The sequence below is a fragment of the Mytilus edulis genome, chromosome 9, assembly GCF_963676685.1.
Source record: "Mytilus edulis chromosome 9, xbMytEdul2.2, whole genome shotgun sequence".
Lineage (NCBI taxonomy): Eukaryota > Metazoa > Mollusca > Bivalvia > Mytilida > Mytilidae > Mytilus > Mytilus edulis.
Genome location: NC_092352.1, coordinates 51710486 through 51732945, shown reverse-complemented (window position 1 = coordinate 51732945; position 22460 = coordinate 51710486). Strand labels below are relative to the sequence as shown.

Below are 22460 nucleotides of genomic sequence, written 5' to 3'. Positions count from 1 at the left end.
TAACAGTGTCTAATGGACCATATAAATGAGGTCATGGTCAAGTAAAACTTGCCAGCCGGACATGTTCAACTTACAATTATTCTACACATCAAATTTAGTTTAACCATCGCTTACACTAGCCGATAAATTGACGAAACTGTCATAATTTAACATTGATAAATGTACCATTAAAATAAGATAAGGTCAGATGAAACCGGTTGTTCGGATATGTACATCTTACAATCATTCCATACACCGAATAGAGTTGACCTATAGGGTTAATTGAATGAGAACTAAAAGAACTAAAAGAATCAACAAAATTCTAACAGTGTCCAATGTACGATTATAAAAGTTCAAGATCATATGAAACAGACAGACATTCCCCATTTTCCATTCTTTATTATATGCTCAGCTTACAATTACAGCATTCACCAAATACAGCTGATCTGTTGTTGTTAATAGTATCCGTGAAAGATACCGAACCACGTAAAATCAACATAGACTAAATGATCTTCAAAATGACGTCATGGTTATCCAAAAAATTACTAGTTATATAATGCACCTCACAATCATTTCGTACATTCAATATAGATGACTTAAAGCTTATAGTAATTGAGGTACGAGCTAGACCAAGAAGATACACCTTGGTTACTGATACATGATACTATAAGTTACATAGTGTGCTAGTGACCTAATACGGTATATATGGGGTCAGTAAATTGTGCACTATGTAACGAATTTATCTTAACATGTTGGATTAGTCTAGTAACATATCAAAGTGAGCAAATCTTCAATACCGTAAGCATTAAGAAACTATACTTCCATTGATCATTTAAAAACAAATGACAACCTGAATAAGCATGCACTTGTTAGATTTAAATGTGTTTTATGAGTTTATGTCAATCTTTCATTGTCTGTTGAAAGATAACCTTTAAGATTTTTTCTCAGTACCGTTTTGCTTTTATAAAGGGACATAACACCTCTACTAACCGTGTATGAAAAAGCCCCGCCTACCTACTAGCCTAATATAGAAAATACACGGTCTCCACGATGTTGCTGTTAACTAAACATATTCCTAGAAATGTATAGGAGGTAAGATAAGAGGTGTTATTTAGCGATTAACTAAATCGAAGTTATTGTTCTTCGATAATGAGTACATATTTTCAATTTTGTTAGAGAAAGTAATATACTCATGATTGCCAAATGTTCTTCTCAAATACAAATGAAAGCAAAACTGCATAATCAGGATATCACTATGTGTTCTTGGGATTTACAGTCAGTAGATGTCATCATGTCATTAATGCAGAATATGGACCGGAAGATGCAAAGCCTTCAGGTGTTATTGTCAGCAGTGGCAACTACCAGAATTCTAAATCCTGTGTTTGGTCTATTGTAACAAATGCTGGATCAATAATAAAAGTACAGGTAAGAAAGTGACTTTGAATTTTATTTCAGATTCCTTATATTTTTCTGCAATATTAACCTAGTTTTGGATTATTTTTTTTAAAATCTCCAACTAAACACACACACATATAATATATGAAAATACATATTCAGTCAATTCTTTTTTAAAATCTTTTTCTAGATTTTATAAGTGTAGCATCATTGATAACGCATAGAACATTTGTTTTATTATCTTGATAGAGAGAAAGATTTTGTTTTTAGAAACTCCCCTTTAATGAGCAGCAAACTGGGTAGTAAAATACAGTTCAAAGTTTGCAATGGAAGATAAACCTGAATTTACCGAATTTGAGATACATTAATCGCTGGGAACATGTAATTTGGTCACACAAACACATTGCCTTTATTTTGATTTAAACATTTTTTTGTAATAATAGTTACAATTTTGTTAACTTGCTTGAGTTAAGTCATGTAAGTAAATGTTATTTTCTATTTTTTATGTTATGTCTAAAAAGCTAAAAAACAGCAATGTCTTGTTTACAACAAATTTTGGCTCTGGTTAAGAGGATGACTTACTAGTGATATTATGAATCATCGCTCTTAGGAAATCTTACTGAATGATAATTTCGTTTCTCAGCGGAATCGAGTGATATGAAAAAATATCACTAAAAACTAAAGGAGCTGGTGCGCTGTCAATGAAATTAAACTAGCGATAAATATATTAACATTGGTCATCTCAACTCGATTGCTTTTCTCACTTTCGCCGTACCGATTCAAACGGAAAATCAATATCGATAATCTATGAATATCAAACCTTTCGCAGATAAAATCGTTTAACATTGAGAAAAATGCTGATGTTATGGAATTAAGGACTGGTGGAATAGAAGGAGAGATTTTCTTGGCCGAGTTGACAGGCACAGTTGATACTCAGCCAGTTTATTATTCCTCAGACAATGTGTTAAATATTAGACTGGTGACAGATAGCACAGTAATACACTCTGGAGGGTTCAGAATTCTCTGGACAACAGGTTTGTGAGTAAGACATAAGTAATATCTGTTAAAATCTCTTATTATAACAAAATTTAGTATTGAAATAGGAATGTGTCAAAGAGACAACAATCCTACCAAACAGCAGAAAAGATTCCACCAATGGGTCTTCAGCATAGTGAGAATAATGCAATATACGCATTACTGTATCATACCACTACAGTCAGGAAGCCATGCACAATAAAGTCATAGCCTATTCCATTATAAAAATCCAAGATTAAAAAGAGGTTTTGAAAGAAGATGAGACGAAAAACTTGAACGGCATCCTCGACCAAGCACAGCCGCAATTTGAAGAAATTTTAAAAAGTGTAATTGAGTTTTCTATCATTAATGAGTTTGTATGTAATAAAATAATTGTTTATGGGGAAAACAAATCTAAAAGTTCTGAGGAAAACAAACCAACTTATTAACAAAAATGGAAACCTCTAAATGTAGTTCTCTCAAGATTTCTTTCAGACACTCTAATTCGTCAGCTTACTTATATCATGGTATTTGTGAATCGTTCGTTCATACATCCGTGATATTCAACCCCCTCTGACCAACATTTGAATGAATCCATTTTAGTGTCAACTTAAATATAACATTTGGCATATCTGCAATCTTGTAATCATCTTATATCTCTAAATATACAACTTCCAAAGAAAAAAGACGACACAATAAATAAAAATATAATTTTTAAATTTCAAAACACTTTCTACTTGACTTTTCTACTCTTTACACAAGTATTCCACATTCCAAACTAAAAAAACAAATTGAAAGAGTTGGTATGACTTTGCTTCATAAAAAAGAATGGATACAAGTATCTTGTCTTAGGGAGGGATAAATCATACTTTGTAAAGAATCACTCTGATTCAAACAAAAAATTATCTGAAACCGATATTATCAAGATGCTTGATTTCTTGATTGACAACATATTTGTAACGTTCGGAGGACGTGTTTTTCAACAGACTGTCGGCATCCCAATGGGAACAAACTGTGCCCCTCTACTTGCCGACTTGTTTCTTTATTATTATGAGTCTGACTTCATGCAGGAACTTCTTAGGAAGAAAAATAAGAAGTTAGCAATATCCTTTAACTCTACTTTCCGCTATATAGATGACGTTTTTTCACTAAACAATTCAAAATTTGGTGACTATGTGGAACGCATCTATCCCATCGAATTGGAGATAAAGGATACTACAGATACAGTTAAGTCGGCTTCGTATCTTGACTTACATCTAGAAATTGACAATGAGGGTCGGTTGAAAACAAAACTTTACGACAAAAGAGATGATTTCAGCTTTCCAATTGTGAACTTTCCATTTCTAAGTAGCAACATTTCAGCAGCACCTGCATACGGAGTATATATCTCCCAATTGATACGATATTCCCGTGCTTGCATTTCCTAACATGATTTTCTCGATAGAGGGTTACTGCTCACAAGGAAGCTATTAAAACCAAGAGTTCCAAATGGTGAAGTTGAAATCATCCCTTCGTAAATTTTACGGACGCCATCACGAGTTGGTTGACCGTTATGGAATAACCGTTTCACAAATGATATCGGATATGTTCCTTACGTCGTAACTACAATCCCCTTCCCTTTCATGAATGTGACCTACCGAATTAGACTATTTACCGGATTTGTAATCACATAAGCAACACGACGGGTGCCACATGTGGAGCAGGATCTGATTACCCTTCCGGAGCACCTGAGATCACCCCTAGTTTTTGGTGGGGTTCGTGTTGTTTATTCTTTAGTTTTCTATGTTGTGTCATGTGTTCTATTGTTTTTCTGTTTGTATTTTTCATTTTTAGCCATGGCGTTGTCAGTTTGTTTTAGATTTATGAGTTTGACTGTCCCTTTGGTATCTTTCGTCCCTCTTTTACAATGAATCAATATTTTCAGATGTTGCTGAAGTATTTAATGATGTTCAAATGTTGACAGCAACAAGTTCTGTCCACCATTTAAAATCTCCGCTTTATGATACTGGATACCTTCTGAAAGAGAAAGTGTTTGAATGGAAAATTACTGCCAGTACGAAAAATATCATTACGTTAGAGGTAAAATGTGTATTGATGGTTCATGTTACAGGGATATGAAATTTAATGAAGAAATATATTTTCTTTCTTGAAATGCAATTTTATGACGGAAACACTCATTCCATCATTGAGATATGCATATTCATTGGACCTTTGACTCAACTAGGACGATAAAACTGCATCACTTGATCATAAAGATAACTAATACATACACAAAACAAAATTGCTATTAATATCATATATATCCCCAAAAGAGACGTGGTTTTTGAAACAGCTGTATCTACAAAGTACAACCTTGAACACATTATAAACTATAATATTTAAACAAATGTTATCTATAATAGGACAACATACGGAATTAAATGAGATGTGCGTTGAAATCAAGAAAAAATATTTGTTATTAGTATTTGACTTTTTACATTTTGTTTGAGCGGCACTGATTTGTCTTTTCATAGTGCGTTTATTGTACATAATTATTTAGGAAACGTTGATTATAGAAAGGGAAACGATATTTGGTAAATGAATAATAGACGTCACGGCAATTGTTAATATGATCCTATCTAAGGTTACGGGTTGACGGCCCATCCACCTTTTGACGTGGTTGGAGTGACTAGAATTTTCTGTAAGAAAAATTACCAGTTTCACCAACCTAAAGTTTAACATGTATTCACATTCAATCATGAATAAGTAATGGTATTAATGCAAAACATTGCCAAAATAAGATAATTTATTCCTCAAAACAAAACAAAACAAATAAAACAAAATATCTAACAATTCTCTCTAAAAAAGAGCCCAGCAAAAAATAGTCGGCAAAAGATACATGTAGCAACATTGGCAATATGCAGTTTAAACGTGTAAGTGGTAAACGTATCTTTTTATATATTACCTTCTGTCATAATTAATGTTTTCCGTTTTACTTTCCTAACAAAAATTTATATTAGTTTACTGTAAACTCATTCTTGCTTTAAAAGCAGAATGTTGTTTTTTACAGTTTGAAAATCTGGACATAGGAACAGATGCGAAGTTGTACTTGTGGGATCAGGATGAAATCTCATTAACCCCAACCTTAGATGGTGTCAGTGCTTTCACATCAAAATATTACATTTCTAAATCCAAGTCCATAAGATTGATGTTGATTTCTGGAATAGGAGAGGCCCAATTTCCCAAAGGAGTATACATCAAATACTGGGAAGGTTTGCAAGATAAATTGTATTTCACATTAAAAAAACCTTGTGATCTATCCTTAATGGTTCTTTTGTATTTAAAATACACATGTATAAAGTGAAAATCCAAAATATTTTCAAAATCTAAAGTATATTTACTGCTATTGAACGGTTATCTTCAGTTAATAGTTTAAAAATTGATAAAATGTTATGAAATTAAAAAAAACCACCAAATCAATGTTATTCATAATTTAAGGTATCACCATGAGGATGATATTATATAAGTTTTATATAACAGCTAGTACTCTTGGATATTTTAGGTTGCAGTATACATGAAATGGCAACAGAGGGAACCATCCAGTCTCCAGGCTATTTTGTAGGAGGTTACCCAGAAAATATTGAGTGCACATGGACTATACAACGACCAACATCAGAAACAAGGACAATGGCTCTCAGATTTAATAAGTTTGATATCCAGTCACAAGGAGATTACCTAAAGGTCAAGATTTATGTTTTTGAAAGCATTTAATCTTGAAATTCTAATAAATGAAAATGTTGAGTATTGGTAATGAGACATCATCACAATTTCCAATAAAATGTTAACGGGATTTGGCTTCAAGTCTTGACTGCAATAAGACAATGAGTGATGATGAGTTGATTAATCAGAAGCAAAAACAACTCATCACATGTGTTTAAATCCTAAATGTCTTACAGCGTTATTGCAGCTCAAACATTTTCATTGATTGAAAATTCGTAAAAACGTTTAATTTGTCTGTACACGTAATCCCGTAGCAGTGTAATCGAAAACATATCGTAAGCCAAATCAATAACGCTGTTGAGGGTCACTAAAGAGAAACCCAAATTGTGCAAAATTTTGCTGTAGACAAACTTGATTTGGGAATACAAATCTGAAAGATTTCAGATTAATGAGATTGTATATCAGCACCAGAGGGTTAAGTACTGATTTAATGATACCTTTTTTTGATAATTGTTATTTGTGTAAACGCAGATTTTAACATTTTAAAATCACTTAGAATTTTTTGTGACCTTTTTTTTTTTTAATTTATTTTAGAAATTATAGGTATTAAAAGAAGTTTCAACTATTAAAATCTCATAAAAAGATTAATTTCTAGTATAAAATAAAGATAATGAAGCGAAGTCACATGTAATGAAGATACATCAGTTAAGTTTTGTACCATTATGTGATCACATCATATTATATAGATCCGTTTTAATATAGTTAAAAATCGTCAGCAGCGAAAAAAATATTTATAGCTCTATCTTGAAATTAATTTATAGCGGCGTCTGGGTTTGTAAGAATGAAATTAAAACGGAAAATGTATTTTGACGTTCAGTCAGATGAGTGAATTCAAGGACAACTATTTGACTTTTAGGAAACAAGTCATCAACAGCATAATTATTATGTATTTTATTCCAGGTATACAATGACACAAGTGAAGCATTGCATACCGGTGACGGATTCACAGGGACTACTGATCTGACAAATAATTTTGAAGTTAGATCAACTAATGGATATATCAAACTGGTATTTACTACAAACTATGTTCTGACAGATAAAGGATTTGAAGCTGAATTTTCTTTAGGTACTTTGACATAGTATAAATGTTTTAAAGTGTTTCTTTAATTTTTTGACCTTGACAAACATAACATTTGAAACGATATATCAGCACAAATGCATGCACTCTGCTTTTATATTACAAATACACTTAAAGCTGACTGCTTTCTCTGATACTTATTTGAAGAAGATATATCGAAATGTTGGAAGGATAAACATTTATACAAACCTCATATATTTGCATTTATTTTTATAAATTAACATAGATAAATAACCAAATGTGAGAATGTGATTTTAAAATAATTCTAACTACTGTGATTACCAATCTAAGCAAACTACTGACACTATAACCTTTGTTATACGACGAGCTACTCTTTTCCCCGTTAACACACTGCTCAGATTCGCAGTCATAGTGTGATATTTGTTTCCTTTTCTTTCTTAATCTTTTGAAAAAAACAATACGCTAACGATTCTGAACTTTTTGATAATACACAGTCGGTATTCAATTAGGTAATAATATGCACCCCTACTGGCAGAATTTAAAGAACTGATAAACAACCTTCTCAAGAGCGAAAACGTTATGATTACAACTTTAACACTCGCCAACCCCCAATTTCATTGGAGAATAATACCCCCTTCACAAACGTATGACGTGAGAATACATCAGTTGATACCACAATATCGTGCATTTTTAACCTTCTTCCTATTGACTTAGTTGACAGAGTCGTCGTTCTCCTTACATGCATATTTACTACAGCTAAAAGAGGAAACCACCGAAATCGATCCTTCATAATTTTAATCGTCAAACATGTACAGCCTCTCCCCCAAAATAAAAATTGATCGGACGATTTTGGAACAGAAAAGTAAATTCGAATAACACAGTGTCGTTACCCAATTTTTGAATTATCAGTTTTAACATCTAGTCAAAATCAAATAAAAATAGTTGATGATACATTTTTCTTTTTCATCGGCTCAATTTCATCAACATGATCAAGTTTAAAAAGCGTACACATATCAATCATTCTTTTTAGATAAGATTTTCCTGTTTTGTGCAGGTTTTGTACATGTTTAAGAGAGGCGAAAAATACAAAAGGGAAATTCAAACTCATAGATTAAAAACAAACTGACAACGCTATGGCTTAAAACAAAAAAAGACTGAAAGACAGAAATGAAAGTATACAACACACAACATAGACAACTTAAGACTAAGCACCACAAACCCCACCAAAATCTGGGGGTGATCTTAGGTACTCCGGAAGGATACCCAGATCCTGCTCCACATGTGGCATCCGTCGTGTAATTTACATTTGCTTTACTGTCTACATAGACAGGGCACAGGTAACTTATGTATTTTTTCGTGTGATTGTAATCTTTTAGCTTATTTTGCTTTTTAGACTGCCAGAAGTTCGCTGTATCACCAGAAACTCATTTTATATCAAAATCAAAGTATAAAACAACTTTTGGGAATATTGTCGATTTTAATTGTGATGAAGGTTACTCGTTTGTGAATGAAGGTCATTCTAACAACATTTCTATCAGATGTCAGAAGGGAGGAGAATGGAATAAACCAAGGATACCTAACTGCATTGGTAAGAAATTAATAAAAAGAAATAAGATTTATTAACTGATAGTTATCAATGATTTTTCAAAATAAATTTTTCGATCCGAAGCTCTTTACATGTATTACATATATCCGGTAACACAAGATCAAAACATTTAAAAACCAAAGACATATAGAAACCTGATTATATGACAAAAAAGGTATGAATACTTGTAGTTTAATAAAACTTCTAAAGCAGTCTTGCCTGATAAGGTTAGAACTCTAGTTTCTTATCAAATTTAAAATGATTTACAGGAATTTATACACTACACTTTTATACAGTTTTCCTGTAGGTTTTGAATCAAGGATAGAACATTGACAACAAATCTGTTATCATTGATTGTAGCATAAATCATTATATTGTAGTTACATATTGTCCAATCCCCCCAGCAGTAGATAACGGATACATTGTTGAGTCATCTGGTGTCAAGGTTGGCAATAATGTTACATACAAATGTAATGATGGCTTTACTATGAACGGGGAACCAGTCATTAAATGTCTGCAGGACGGAAACTGGGAAGACGAACCAAAATGTACAGGTAAAATTTCATCAATAACTCGTTTGTGTTTTTTTTAACTCGGTTAAATATGTTTGGTACTTATTGCCATGTAATTAAAGTTCATATCCAAGACATTCCTATCACAAGAGATTATGGTACATTTTTTCAATATGTCAAGTGTATTGGGATATATAATTTAGGGATTCAGCAATATAATGTTGAGGCAATTTTGCAAAGTTTAGATTTTTTACCTTTCCACCAAATTCTTTGCTCCATCCTTTGAATAAGAAAATCACTTTCCTAAAACAAAATATGAGAAGGGGCCTGGTATTTTCAAGAGAAACACGCATCTAAATTTGGATCTGACCTTCTAACAATACGCGGCCACCATTAATAAGATGATTATTTTGCCATTTTTGGATGCGCATTTAAAATTTAGACAAGAAATAAGTATTTAATTGATTTGAAATTGTGCTATACATCATATATACAGTGAATTTAAAAACATCTTGGAGTTGATCTAGTTCATCTCAAGTAGGTAAGCCTTGAAGCATTCAAGTCTACCTGCATTGATGGCAGTAAAGGGTAGGGCATTCTAGTCTCGTATTGTCCTTGGGTAAAAAGATTCCTTCCGCACTTCGGTCCTGCAAGATGGTACTTGGCATCCATTAGTGTTGATGTTTCTGGATAGTCTATCTGGTGGAATGAGAGTATAAGTGTTGTCAACTTTCACCATCCCGTTGGCAAGTTTATATATCATTGTAAGCCGACATATCCTCCTTCGGTCTTCGAGGGGTTTCCATTCTAGCTGGTTAAGTATGTCACTAACAGATGATGTGTTATGATATCTATTAGTGACATATCTGGCTGCTCTCCTCTTTCCTCTGATTATAAAAAAACCCTTGATGATGATTTCTATTTCCATGAAGTTGCAGTCTAATTGAAGTACACTGCATTTAATTTGTTAATATGTTTTGAAACAATGATATATTTATTTATTTTATAAGCTTCTAGGTGTGTTTCTCTTTCAAAACCTATACATGGCACAATAAAAATACTGACTGGAGATGGGAGAGATTTTGCCTCTGTTGTCCAGTATGTTTGTGATCCTGGCTATGAAACGTATGGACATGTAACTACATATTGTCAGACTGGTGGAAAGTGGTCTCATGTTCCTCCTTCTTGTGAAAGTAAGTTCTCTTCTATTATGTCTATGGACAAAAATCTAATTAAAAATTATTGTGTATAAAATGCCTTTCTTCATCTTAAAATTTTTAGTCGATTCTTATTGCATCAAGCACATCTCACAGGTTAACTGTGTTACGTATGAATATAGAATTCCACGCATACATTGTACATATAATATAGGGAAATGAGGAAAAAGTTTTAAAGCCCCATAAACTAGTCTGAGTGAAATGATCTGTACGTAATTAACACACATCATTCTGAAGAATATCTCTCGAAGAAATAAATGCAGCAATATTGGTCAAATTGATATTTTCTCATGTATCAGTATTTTTTAAAACATAATGGTTTTTTGTTTCAACGACAGAATTTGTTAATTTACAGCAGCTGTTGGTTTCTATTACTGCGACTAAAATATAGCTAAAACCGGTGACACTTTAAAAGAAAATGGTAATTATAGCTTATATCACGGTCGCAGTCATGGAGCTTATTATGTCTACATTTTTTTTACTGTGCAATGTTTTGTAAACTCTTGTTTGTTATTTAAATGCTTTCCCTTATCTTCTTAACTAGGTTGTCTGTTTAGCCTGCTTTTGAGTATTACTCATGTTTCTGGTCCACTTGGTATTTTTATTTTTTAAACATAATTTTTTTCAACATATTAAGTTTTAATATTTATCTTATGTTTTCAGGGATATGGTGTCCAATACCTAGAACACCAAACGGAAATTGGTACCCTCGAAATGCACAGAAATTTGAGGGGACAATAACTTTAACTTGTGACAGAGGATTTCACATTAATGGGACCAACACGCGAGTGATGGTTTTGAAGTGCGAGAGTGGTGGACACTTTTTACCAGATGTAACTTGTTTTAGTAAGTTATAGACCCGTTTTATGATATGTTCTCAGGATGAAACTTGATCTAAACTGTTGTTCCGCAATCTTTTTTGTAATTAGTCAAATATGCAGTTCTACTTTGTTTAGAATTTATGTTAAAAGGTCCATTTGAATGTAACGAGAAATGACAGACAATGAAAAAATTTAGGATTTTCTCCGATACGCTAAATATAATATGACACATTTTGACCATCTCAAATTTTAGGTAAGAAAATTCAAGTTATAATTTACCGATTTGTTAAAATACATATTTCATCATTCTCGATCTCTTCCGCTATCTTTTGAAAACATGTTTGTGTTAATTTACAAGGTTTATTAACATGTGCATCTTGCCAATAAGTTCCACAAAATTAACTTTCACAAAGATTACTTGACTGACAGCAGAACAGTAAAACATCAGATTAATTTTTGTCGTCCAAAGATCAGCTGTGCTTTCATTTTGTATAAAAATATATTTTATTAAAAAGAAATTCTTAACTTTCTCCGTGGTATAAATTAAATGTTCATGTTAAAAAAAAATTCAACTTGGTTATTGAAGTATGGTTGTAATATATCTATAAAAAGTATTTTAATTTTTCTCACATTACTCACTTCGAAAGAAGTATAGCACTTATCTGAATTTAAGCTTCTGTCAGTCAACAGTACAAAGTAAGCTGCTTATACATCCTCTTCATCCTAAGTGGGACATAAGTCAACAGAATCTATAAGATGAAATATCTCTCTTTTGATAAAAGGATGATAACCTTGATTGTTTACATGCCCTCAACATGTTAAAATACAAAAGTAGAAAAAATCAAAATGATATTAAAATGTGTCTAGCTTGCTCAAATTTGTGGGGACAAAGTCTCAAAGCTCGATACGATTATAATATTGTGTATTATAGATTTGAGGATTATTATAGTTGTTACCATATCGACCCGAGTATCACCATGATACAATGTATGTGTCGATTGATGAAACCCTGGCATATATGACAAAGAACATGTATTGATAGTTTTCGTATTCCATTGTATTCATTTTTTTTATAAATTTTAGATATTCCTTTTTCAAGTCTGGGGTTTTTTACATGTATAACAAAACATTTTTTTTTAGTTTCGCACAATTACTCAAAAACATTTCCACTAAATTGCAAGAAACTTTTTTGAATTGATTATATATATTGCCTGAGCTCCTTTTCGATTTTGATAAGTTTTATACTTTACGTTTTCCGAGTTATGGGGTTTGATTCTTTAAGGGGGTTGTTACGATTAACGGACAATAACTCAAAAATGCTTTCAGCAGTTTTTTGAATTGCGTTGTCCTAAGTTTTGACCTATCATTTCTTTTGTTTCTGAGGTTTATTTCATTAATTAACACAAAAGGAACATCGGAACTCGAATTCATATAAAACATTAGATTTGATACAACAGGGAAAGTTTTCAGAGACAACTCGAATGATAAGTAATAAGACTTATTTTTCGTTTTCAGATGTAAACTATTATATTTGTTAATAAACTTATAAACGTCCTAATCATAGTTGCTTAGTAGCATGACAACTTTGAGGAATTTTTCAGTTTTCAAGTTAATATTTTTAACAAAATTGATATAAGTATGGATTTCAATTTTACTATTTAAATCATGAATACCTACAAATCCAATTAAAACCTATTTTACCTAGCAAAAAAGTACACAAGAAGAACTGATCACATATTTAACCGTATTTATCCTTAACGTTTATGTACTTAAGTTTCAATCGAGGTTAATGGAACAGTGATCGTCAATGTGAAAATGTACTAGGGCAGACTTTTGAATATTGTTGTTAAAAGTCATTACCAAACACGGTTTAGTTTGCATATCAGGTAACAAAATAGATTAACATGCATGTTATGCTTCTCATTATGGTCAAAACTTGTTAAAATGACTATCTCATTCAGAAGTTAATTGCCCGTGTAAACTTATGGACCAATACGTTTTTTTCTTAAGTGATCATGTGCTACAATTCTGTATTATATCATTTGGGTGAACCCATCAGTATAGTACATGATTCATCCATATTAGTGCTCATTTCATCATTCATTTAGTTTTCTTATCATTATAAGTTGAAGCTATTGTTCTAGTTTTTGTTAAAGTTGAGGAATTTATGTAGAAAAGTTGCCTTTGTAAACAGAAATTAATGTTTATTTTTAGGGTACAGATGGTATTTTGTATATAAATATGTATAACAAGACGTTGCAAATTAAGTTTGAATTTTGTTCCTGTTAAATAACAGAAAAGAAAGTAAAGGACGTTAGACAAAGATAATGGCTTAAAAGTAACCTTTCGATAATAAATCTGTCATTGACTTGCAAAAAGTTCATTTTATACCTAACGTAACTATAATTTATATGATAGAAAGAAGTCTGGAGGAGTTGTATCTATGCACTTTATTATATGTACATTTCCAGTAATTTTAGGAGATAACTGTTGAAAAAGCCTAAAGTGTGCTAGCAGCTTTGATTTTTGCTTGTAAAGTATTCCGTTTCTTAATTTGTGCTTTTTGAGATACATTATTGTTTTGTTGTGAAGTAAGATGGTAAAACTTTTGACTTGAATAAACTAATTAACACTAAGTTAATGAATAAGATATACATTTCTCTTTTAGACAATTATGCCAGAAACATAATGATACCATTTTTGTAAGGTTGGATATGATTGGTAAATAATGATCTTCTTACATATTATATGTCAGTTTAAATTTATAAAGGACAAAGAAATTTAAATATGATGCACAATTTTTAGTAGTCCAATCATAATAAGAACTTATAAAGAATATTCTTGTTATTTTAGGTAACACGGGATATCATTTGACATGCCCACTTAATAAAACAATTTACATACACTCAGCAGCTGGAGAAATCTTCAATGTTAGTGATGTTGTGTCTGTTACACCTTCAGATTCTGATTTAACCTTCACATATAGTCCTGAAGAATTATTGACCTTTGATTATACATCAATGGTAGAACAGAAGAAAGTAGTTGTCACTGCAACTTATAAGTCGGAAACTGAGTATCAATGTTCATTCTTTGTAGAAACTAAAGGTAAAACATAGTTTAAGATACTCTCACCACCAATAAAAGGAAATTCTTTATAGTTGTTGTGCCTCATACAACAAAGTTTCAAAAATTTTCTTATTAATTTGTCACAAAGAAAAGTTCTTCATTTCACCTCATATTCGCTTAAAATATGTATGAAGATACATTGGACAAGTTCAATAATTTATAATCTAGAATATGATTTTTTTTTTCATTTGGAGAGAGTGTTTAAATATTCATATTAATTATTATTCTAGTGTCAGAGATAGTTCCTTGATTTTCTTTCAGAACCTCGCCAAGATAACCAATATTTTGTATTTTGAAACCCTCGCTTAAACTACTATATGAAAAGATTTGGCGGTGATGGAGACGCCGTTGACTATTTACAAGCATAAAAAGATCTTGATGCTTCATACCTTGTATGCAGATACCTTATGTTACGATACGAAATGTCCGTCTGTAGTATGTTCACTGTCCTTGACCTTGTTTTCAAGGTTCAGTGACTGTTTCAAAAAGAACACACTTGTTGTTAGTAGCGAAAAACCTTTATGAGTTCAAAATAGTTGAATTCAGAGAATAACTTCATATCCTTAAAATAAAATGTATAATTATTCAATAAATGCTGAGATATTATTGTACCACAAGATGCACATAGTTCAGAGCTGTTTTATGAAATCAGTCTTGGGACCTACAGAAGACATTTTTACTAAATTTAAAAAATGTCAGGTGGTGATCCCATGTGTCGTAAAATGGAATAACAGTTGAAAATTGTTCTTCAAAGCCATGGTATCAATTTACAAGAGAGAAACTTTTTTCACATATGACTCATGTACGAGCTTGGAAGATGATGTAAATCATTCAAAAAGTATAATAAAGCTTTAAACCGATAATATGAATCTTGCATCTTTTTCCCCAGCCGATGCATGTTTTAAAGAGTCTTTCCCAGTAAGTGTACCAAATGCTGCACCTGTGACCTGTACTTCGGGCAACATCAGCTGTACAGTTTCATGTAACAGTGGATACGTGTTCTTTGATGGTAACACAACAAAGACATATGACTGCACAGGACAAAACATGTGGATGCCAGCTTTACCTCCGGATACATGCATAAGTATAACAATAGAAGATAATTACCTCAAATATAGTTCATGTAGAAATCATTGAAAAAACTGAATTGTCACTTATGTTTTTAGAATTACACAGGTTTTGTCTCTTTTGCATCACAAATACATTGGATTAAAGTTTTAGTGTTAGGTAAATTGTCTGATCACATTAAACGTAAAACTTAGTACACAATTTCAACATTAAGTCAACTATTTTAATATGTATGCAAAAAAAGTGTAGGAACCTTATTTGAAAGCTCACAGAATATGGAAGTCTGGTAGGTTAAACCTGTGGTTTAAGGTTTGAGTAAAATGTCACGGTTCACTGAACTGGAAAGGTAAAACTGTGAGTATGAAATAGTGTCATACCCGGAAATATTTGTAAGTTTATGTTACTTCATCTATTAAGACACATTGTTTACTTCAGTTTCGAATTTAAATCTTGATCTAGATGCGTTACATGTTCAGTTATATTTATGTTGCTTACCTTTAACAATGTTGAATGAAAAACTGCAAACATTTATCTAAATACAATATTTAGAAATCTTGTAAATATGTCCTTTTCTTATTTGAGTTACCATAACAATATGTTATGAAAACATCAACACAAATAGAATATCTTTCTTTATGATTTGAAATGAATAACCTTACTTTGTATTTGTAATGAAAATTGTTTTTATGCAAGTTTTTCATGACGTCACAATAGGAAACTTCGAGAAAAGCAAAAAATTTCTACGTCATAATCAAATTCCGACTTATCATTTGCCAAGCATAGATATTTCACTAGTGAGGAATAATTTTTTCTCACACTGCTCAAGAAATGTGAAAATGGCTAAAAAAATAGAGATATAGTCTTTTATTAATGACGAAAAGATGTAAAGATAGCATAAAAGTGCATAGTTTCCTCTTTAAGATATTGATGATAAATCATTTAAGTGCATTTTGAACAAATGTTAACTTTTGCATAGACCCCTTAAATAACAATTTGGAAATTAATATGAAATAACCGGAAATTTTAGAACATGTTTTGTACTAGATTTTCAGAAACAATTGATAACTATTCAAGTGGGAAAGAGTAATATAACAAAAATACCTTGGAAATTGAAAATGGAAAGTCCCTTATCAAATGGCAAAATCAAAGGCTCAAACTTATCAAACCAATGGATAACCACTGCCATATTCCTGACTTGGTAGGAGAATTGATTCTTAATATTTCTATAACATGTAAAGTTTTGTTTGGTAATATCGTATTTTTGTTAAAAATCACTAATTTTGAGAAGCATCTTTTTGTTTTCGAATTTCACAGAAATAGGACCAATAGTTATAATATTAATTCACTTTTCTCTTTTCAAATTTGTGGTTAAGACTTATTTTGTGGTAAAGAATTCACATCCTTTGATACATCTGTATGAGAGATAATAAAATATATAGTGTTTTGATTTTAACAAACATTTATTTATAGAAAACATGTCCTGAATTAATTCCTGGTGTCAAAGCTCTGGCTGACACGACAGTTTTGTAGTTCCTCCTATTTAACCACTTTCTGTATTCAATATATATAATAGTCTATCTATGTTCTGCCTTAACTTCATTTAGTAAAATACAAGCTATTGGTATATACGTTTATGACGGTTATGATCAGGATATGAGTCACTAGAAATTATAAGATGAAATTGATATAAACTTGAATAGAAAAGAAGTGAATATATCGTTTGTATGAATTATACCAGTATTTGACATAACATATTTATTTCAGAGTATGATGAACCATCCTACATCATAGAGCTACAAGTGGTCTATAATTCTTATGGACATTTTGCTAAAGACTGTAAAGCAGGTCATGAGGATAAAATCCGAACAAACAATGCATCTTTAATGAATGAGATTTTCAACACATGTAATAATGCGTTTGTATCTGCTGGTCCAGTAGTAATTACAAAAACTCAGACTACGACTACAGGATTTGATGTAAGATTTTTAATTACATGTAACGTTCGTAATATAATATATCATTGCCTCTTAAATTATGAACATAGTTTAACAAACTCTTTTTCTATATCATGTATATTATTGATAAATAAAATCTATCAAAACAAATACTATGACCATGATGACAAGTCACAGACAGTTGTATTACAAGATCATTGATTTGAACCTGAATAAGTGAGAAAAGTAAACATTTATTAAGATAAGTTGTTGTTTAAACTGAAGACTTATTTTCACTAAAAAAGAGGTCTTTCACAAAGCTGCAATTAAAATACACCTATAGCCAGTTTGTTATTTTTCCGTTTAAAAGAATTATTCTAGATGATCAATTCGTTGATCGCAAAAACGTTAAATACTAAGGTTCATCTTTATATAAAATCTATGTAATTGAAAAAAGTATTTTATAAAAAGGAATGTTTGCAAATACTAGTGCATATATATATATATATATATATATATATATATAGCAGATTATAGATAACACATAAAGGTACTGACCATTTTTTTGTAGATTGTATTCGATTGGTCTGTTTTCAATTTGTTCAAATAGTGTGTGCATGAGAACACATTAACCTTTCAATGCAAATAATTATAAAATTGTTCCAAATTATATTTCGATATTAAAACAAAATTAGTATATGTCAAACTGCTATATATCCAACTTTGTTTTTCAAAGGGTCAAAGTAAATATTTTGTCAAAATTTTATTTAAATCAAACGAGGCACATTAATTTTAATCAAGGTGTTTGGTACCACCTTTAGTGAGATTTTTTTCCAAATTTTTATTTTTTTCCTTTTATGTAGAAAACTAAAATAACTGTAATAATAGCTACATGGAAACCAAAAAAGCAATAATTCATCAGCAATGTAAGATCTTAAAATAAGCCATCATGTTCGAAATCTTCAGTTGACTCCTAATTAGGGTTATTTCCCTTTTAAAGATAATTATAATAATTCTGTTTGCCCATTGTCTTTAAACTATAATAAACTGTAATTGTCAGTTAACTCTCAAAAATGATGTCCGACTTGTTAATGATTTTAACAAAACAGTTGTATGTGTCGACACAGGCTCTTTAAAGCCTAAAGTATACTCATTTGGCCAACATACCAAGTGAGTTTTTTTTCCCAAATGGTGTCCGTCGTCTCTCAACATGTGGCGTTCGTCATCCACCGTCTGTCTTATGTCGTCTTCGTCCGTTAGCATTTACAGAAATCTTCTCCTTTAAAACAATTGGGCCATATTTAACCAAATCATGACCTTGCCAAAATCGTTTTTGGGTAAAATGTGTACGATGACCCCAGTTGTCAATCGAGATGACTGAAATGGTTAAAAATAGAACGGTATGAATAGAATAGGGTAAACAATGTTCCTAATTATTAGCTATTGTCATTGATGTCAAAATTATGAAACGACTTCTACATATATATAAACATGACAAGAATCGTCAGACAACTCCTTATTAGATAGAGTTATTGTCCTTTAATGACGGTTTTACCCATTTCTTTCTGTTTTTGCATTATATCTTAAAAATCATATATTATGGATTGAGACTTTTTACAGCAACATGATAAGCCAAACAAAATGTATATACAAATCAATGTAACCGAAACTCCTTTTTGTAATCTAACCCTTCAATATCAATTTTGTTTACAACTTGCAACAAATTAAAACTTTGAATAACACAAATGATCAGCAAGACAAGATCTTCTATCAAGCCATAATGTCCGAAATCTTCCTTAATATCGTTACTCGAGTTGATGACTTTTTTTTGTTTGTTTTACATTGTCATTTCTGGGCCTTTTATAGCTGACTATGCGGTATGGGCATTACTCATTGTGGAAGGGCGTATGATGACCTATAGTTGTTAGTGTCTGTGTCATTTTGGTCTCTTGTGGACAGTTGTCTCATTGGAAATCATATCACATCTTCTTTTTTATATTTAAATGAGCATTTTTATACCCCCGCTTTAAAAAAGGGGGGTATACTGTTTTACCTCTGTCTGTCCTTCTGTCAGTCCGTCAGTCCGTCAATCAGTCCGTCCGTCCCATGAATATTTTTCGTCGCATTTTTCTCAGGAACTACAATACAAGGATTTCTGAAATTTGGTTTCAGGGTTTATCTAAGTCAGCTATACCGTGTGATGCGTTTTCAGATTGATTACTTGACAACTTCCTGTTTACCGAACACTTGTATGATTTTACACATGATAGCCAAGTTGAAAATTTTCGTCACATTTTTCTCAGGAACTACAATACAAGGATTTCTGCAATTTGGTTTCAGGATTTATATAAGTCAGCTATACCGTGTGATGCGTTTTCAGATTCATCACTCGACAACTTCCTGTTTACCGAACACTTGCATATTTTTACACTATTAATATTATCCACTTGCGGCGGGGATATCATCAGTGAGCAGTAGCTCACAGTTTCACTTGTTTATATTTTCCTGCATTTTGTGTCTTTTATCTTGAACACTATAACAGTTTAGAGTTAATTATTTGCAGGATAAGATCACAAATATGTTAACATGCTATGAAAGTCACCTCTGTATAGAGTTATTTATAATTCAATGAATACTTTTACTGAAAATGTACCATTTATGAAGATACAGTCCTAGTTGAGCAAAGGAGGCCCTTTCGAATTTAATTTGGTAAAAGGCATGCATTGTTGACACTCAAAAGAATATGAGACAGTTCTTTTTGATTCAAATACTTGGACCAATTTAGATGTCTTTCTATCACACCTGAATATTATTATCTTACTTTTCATGACATCTTTCAAAGCACTGTAGAAGTATGAAATGTACATCTGTACAACAGATCTGACTGTATTGCTTTTCTTTTCTTTTCGTTCATCGACAAAAACTGCGTGATTTGATTTCATAAAAAAATCAGCGGGCTCTTTTAATCAATTTAAGGATTAGTATTAGTGTTTACAAACACATTTTCTTAGATTGATCTGTAATGGTGTTAAGATGTCGCCAGAAAACATGCTACAGTTTTAAGACCATTGATAATCTGTGTTTTCACTGTTTTCCTTAAAACATCAATGACATAGGCTCATAACGTAATATTTCGTCTTAAAGTTCGACTGAGGGAATCCAATAACAATAGGGTAGCATAGAATGATATGAAATAATTTTCAAAAATAATTAAAGCAGATACATGTATATATAAAACAGAGAACACTTTAAAATCTTTTTTTTAAATATCAATATCAAGTCCGGCTGTTCGACCGAAATACCTTAGATAGAAATCTTTAGTCAAAGTTTTCTTTGCTTCTATGAAATTGAATGCGGAACATTGGTCTGAAGCTAGTAAGCAATTTTCACATCCACCGTGCATTCACGCCGTGGGTCACATAGTTTGATAAATTACAACACTCCTTCTACGATGTTTGTAAATGTTTGATTGTGGTCTTTTTTTGAAATTGGTTCTAACAGAACCTTTGATTTATCAACCCTTTATAGCACCGACCGTGCAAGGGCTGTACAGCCAGTCTAGGTCGTTAAATAGTTATCAAAGGTACCAGGATTATAATTTAGTACGCCAGACGCGCGTTTCGTCTACATAAGACTCATCAGTGACGCTCATATCAAAATATTTATAAAGCCAAACAATTACAAAGTTGAAGAGCATTGAGGATTCAAAATTTCAAAAAGCTAATAATACGGCTAAGGAAATCTATGCCTGGAATAAGAAAATCCTTAGTTTTTCGAAAAATTTAAACTTTTGTTAACAGGAAATTTAAAAAAAAAAAACCGACCACATTATTTATATTCATGTCAACACCGAAGTGTTGACTACTGGGCTGGTGATACCCTCGGGGTCGAAACGCTCACCAGCAGTGGCATCGACCCAGTGGTGTAAATAGTTATCAAAGGTACCAGGATTATAATTTAGTACGCCAGACGCGCGTTTTGTGTAAAACTTCCATTTGTTGTTTTTACATATAGATTTCATCACTGGAACGAGTGTGTTATGATATTTCTCCACTTAAGACTTTTAAGTGTTGATATCTAAAGCGCGAGACTTGTCGATCGTTTTAAATAATCAAAAGTAAACTGTCGAGAGTGAAGAAGTATCATATCATACGAGTTATAGAGGTGGCATCTCTTATAATATTTGTCGACCGATTTGCAGAAAGTTTTGTTCTATATATGTGACGTCATCAGACATGGTAATTCAAATATAAAATTCAGAAGAAAATTAATTATCCAAATTAATTTTAACCAATCATTTGCTGAGAACAGATATTTCACTAGTGATGAGGAATATCATTTTAAGTTACATGTAGCGCTTTGTATTTATACAAACCTTATTTATGGGTGTTATTATTATTTTTATTGTTTTGCAGTATAGAACAAGTTTTACAATTAAACTGCTTTCAACTGGTTTAAGCAAAATTTCAGACAAAAACACTTGTACACTTCTACTAGAGAACTCGCTTGACAAGGATGATTTCTTGGATTATACTGGCATTGTACAGTGTTACTATGGCAGCACAACTATTGTCAGACTAACGTCAGATTATTCAAATAAGATGATAACCAGTGGAAATCAATGTGATAATGGAATCAAGAAAATGACAACAATTGACAGTAGTCAAAAATGCAGTAAGAATTTCTGATCATTATTCGGTTTGTGCCCCAAGGATTAAACACCTTTCTGAATTGTCTGTCCATTTGAAAGCTTAAAAGTTCAGTAATATTTGAAATTAATATTAAGGTATTGATACTAAACAACTATCCAAGACATGTGTTCCTTGCTGTAAACCTTAATTCAATTTGGTTTTTATGATAAAAAATAGTAATATTTCTTTCTTCCTACATATCATATTTTAATAATTGCAATCATTTATATTAACTAAAATTACATTTCAGGCAGCTTGGAAATTGAATCTTACAGTGATAGAAATTTAGAAATTATGTTATTATTTTGAAGTCTAATCTT

The 22460-nt window shown here is 31.6% G+C and overlaps 1 protein-coding gene across 1 annotated transcript in view; it reads left to right on the top strand.

Moving 5' to 3' along the window:
• The window catches only part of LOC139490037 (uncharacterized), a 100478-nt gene that overhangs the window by 8844 nt on the left and 69174 nt on the right, over nucleotides 1-22460 (top strand). The window contains exons 7-20 of the mRNA XM_071276889.1: nucleotides 1256-1404; nucleotides 2204-2408; nucleotides 4313-4467; nucleotides 5438-5639; nucleotides 5930-6108; nucleotides 7048-7213; nucleotides 8580-8774; nucleotides 9152-9325; nucleotides 10294-10476; nucleotides 11164-11346; nucleotides 14175-14426; nucleotides 15337-15531; nucleotides 17280-17491; nucleotides 21865-22123. Of these exons, the coding sequence (XP_071132990.1) occupies nucleotides 1256-1404; nucleotides 2204-2408; nucleotides 4313-4467; nucleotides 5438-5639; nucleotides 5930-6108; nucleotides 7048-7213; nucleotides 8580-8774; nucleotides 9152-9325; nucleotides 10294-10476; nucleotides 11164-11346; nucleotides 14175-14426; nucleotides 15337-15531; nucleotides 17280-17491; nucleotides 21865-22123 (2709 nt within the window). The remainder of the gene's footprint in view (nucleotides 1-1255; nucleotides 1405-2203; nucleotides 2409-4312; nucleotides 4468-5437; nucleotides 5640-5929; nucleotides 6109-7047; nucleotides 7214-8579; nucleotides 8775-9151; nucleotides 9326-10293; nucleotides 10477-11163; nucleotides 11347-14174; nucleotides 14427-15336; nucleotides 15532-17279; nucleotides 17492-21864; nucleotides 22124-22460) is intronic.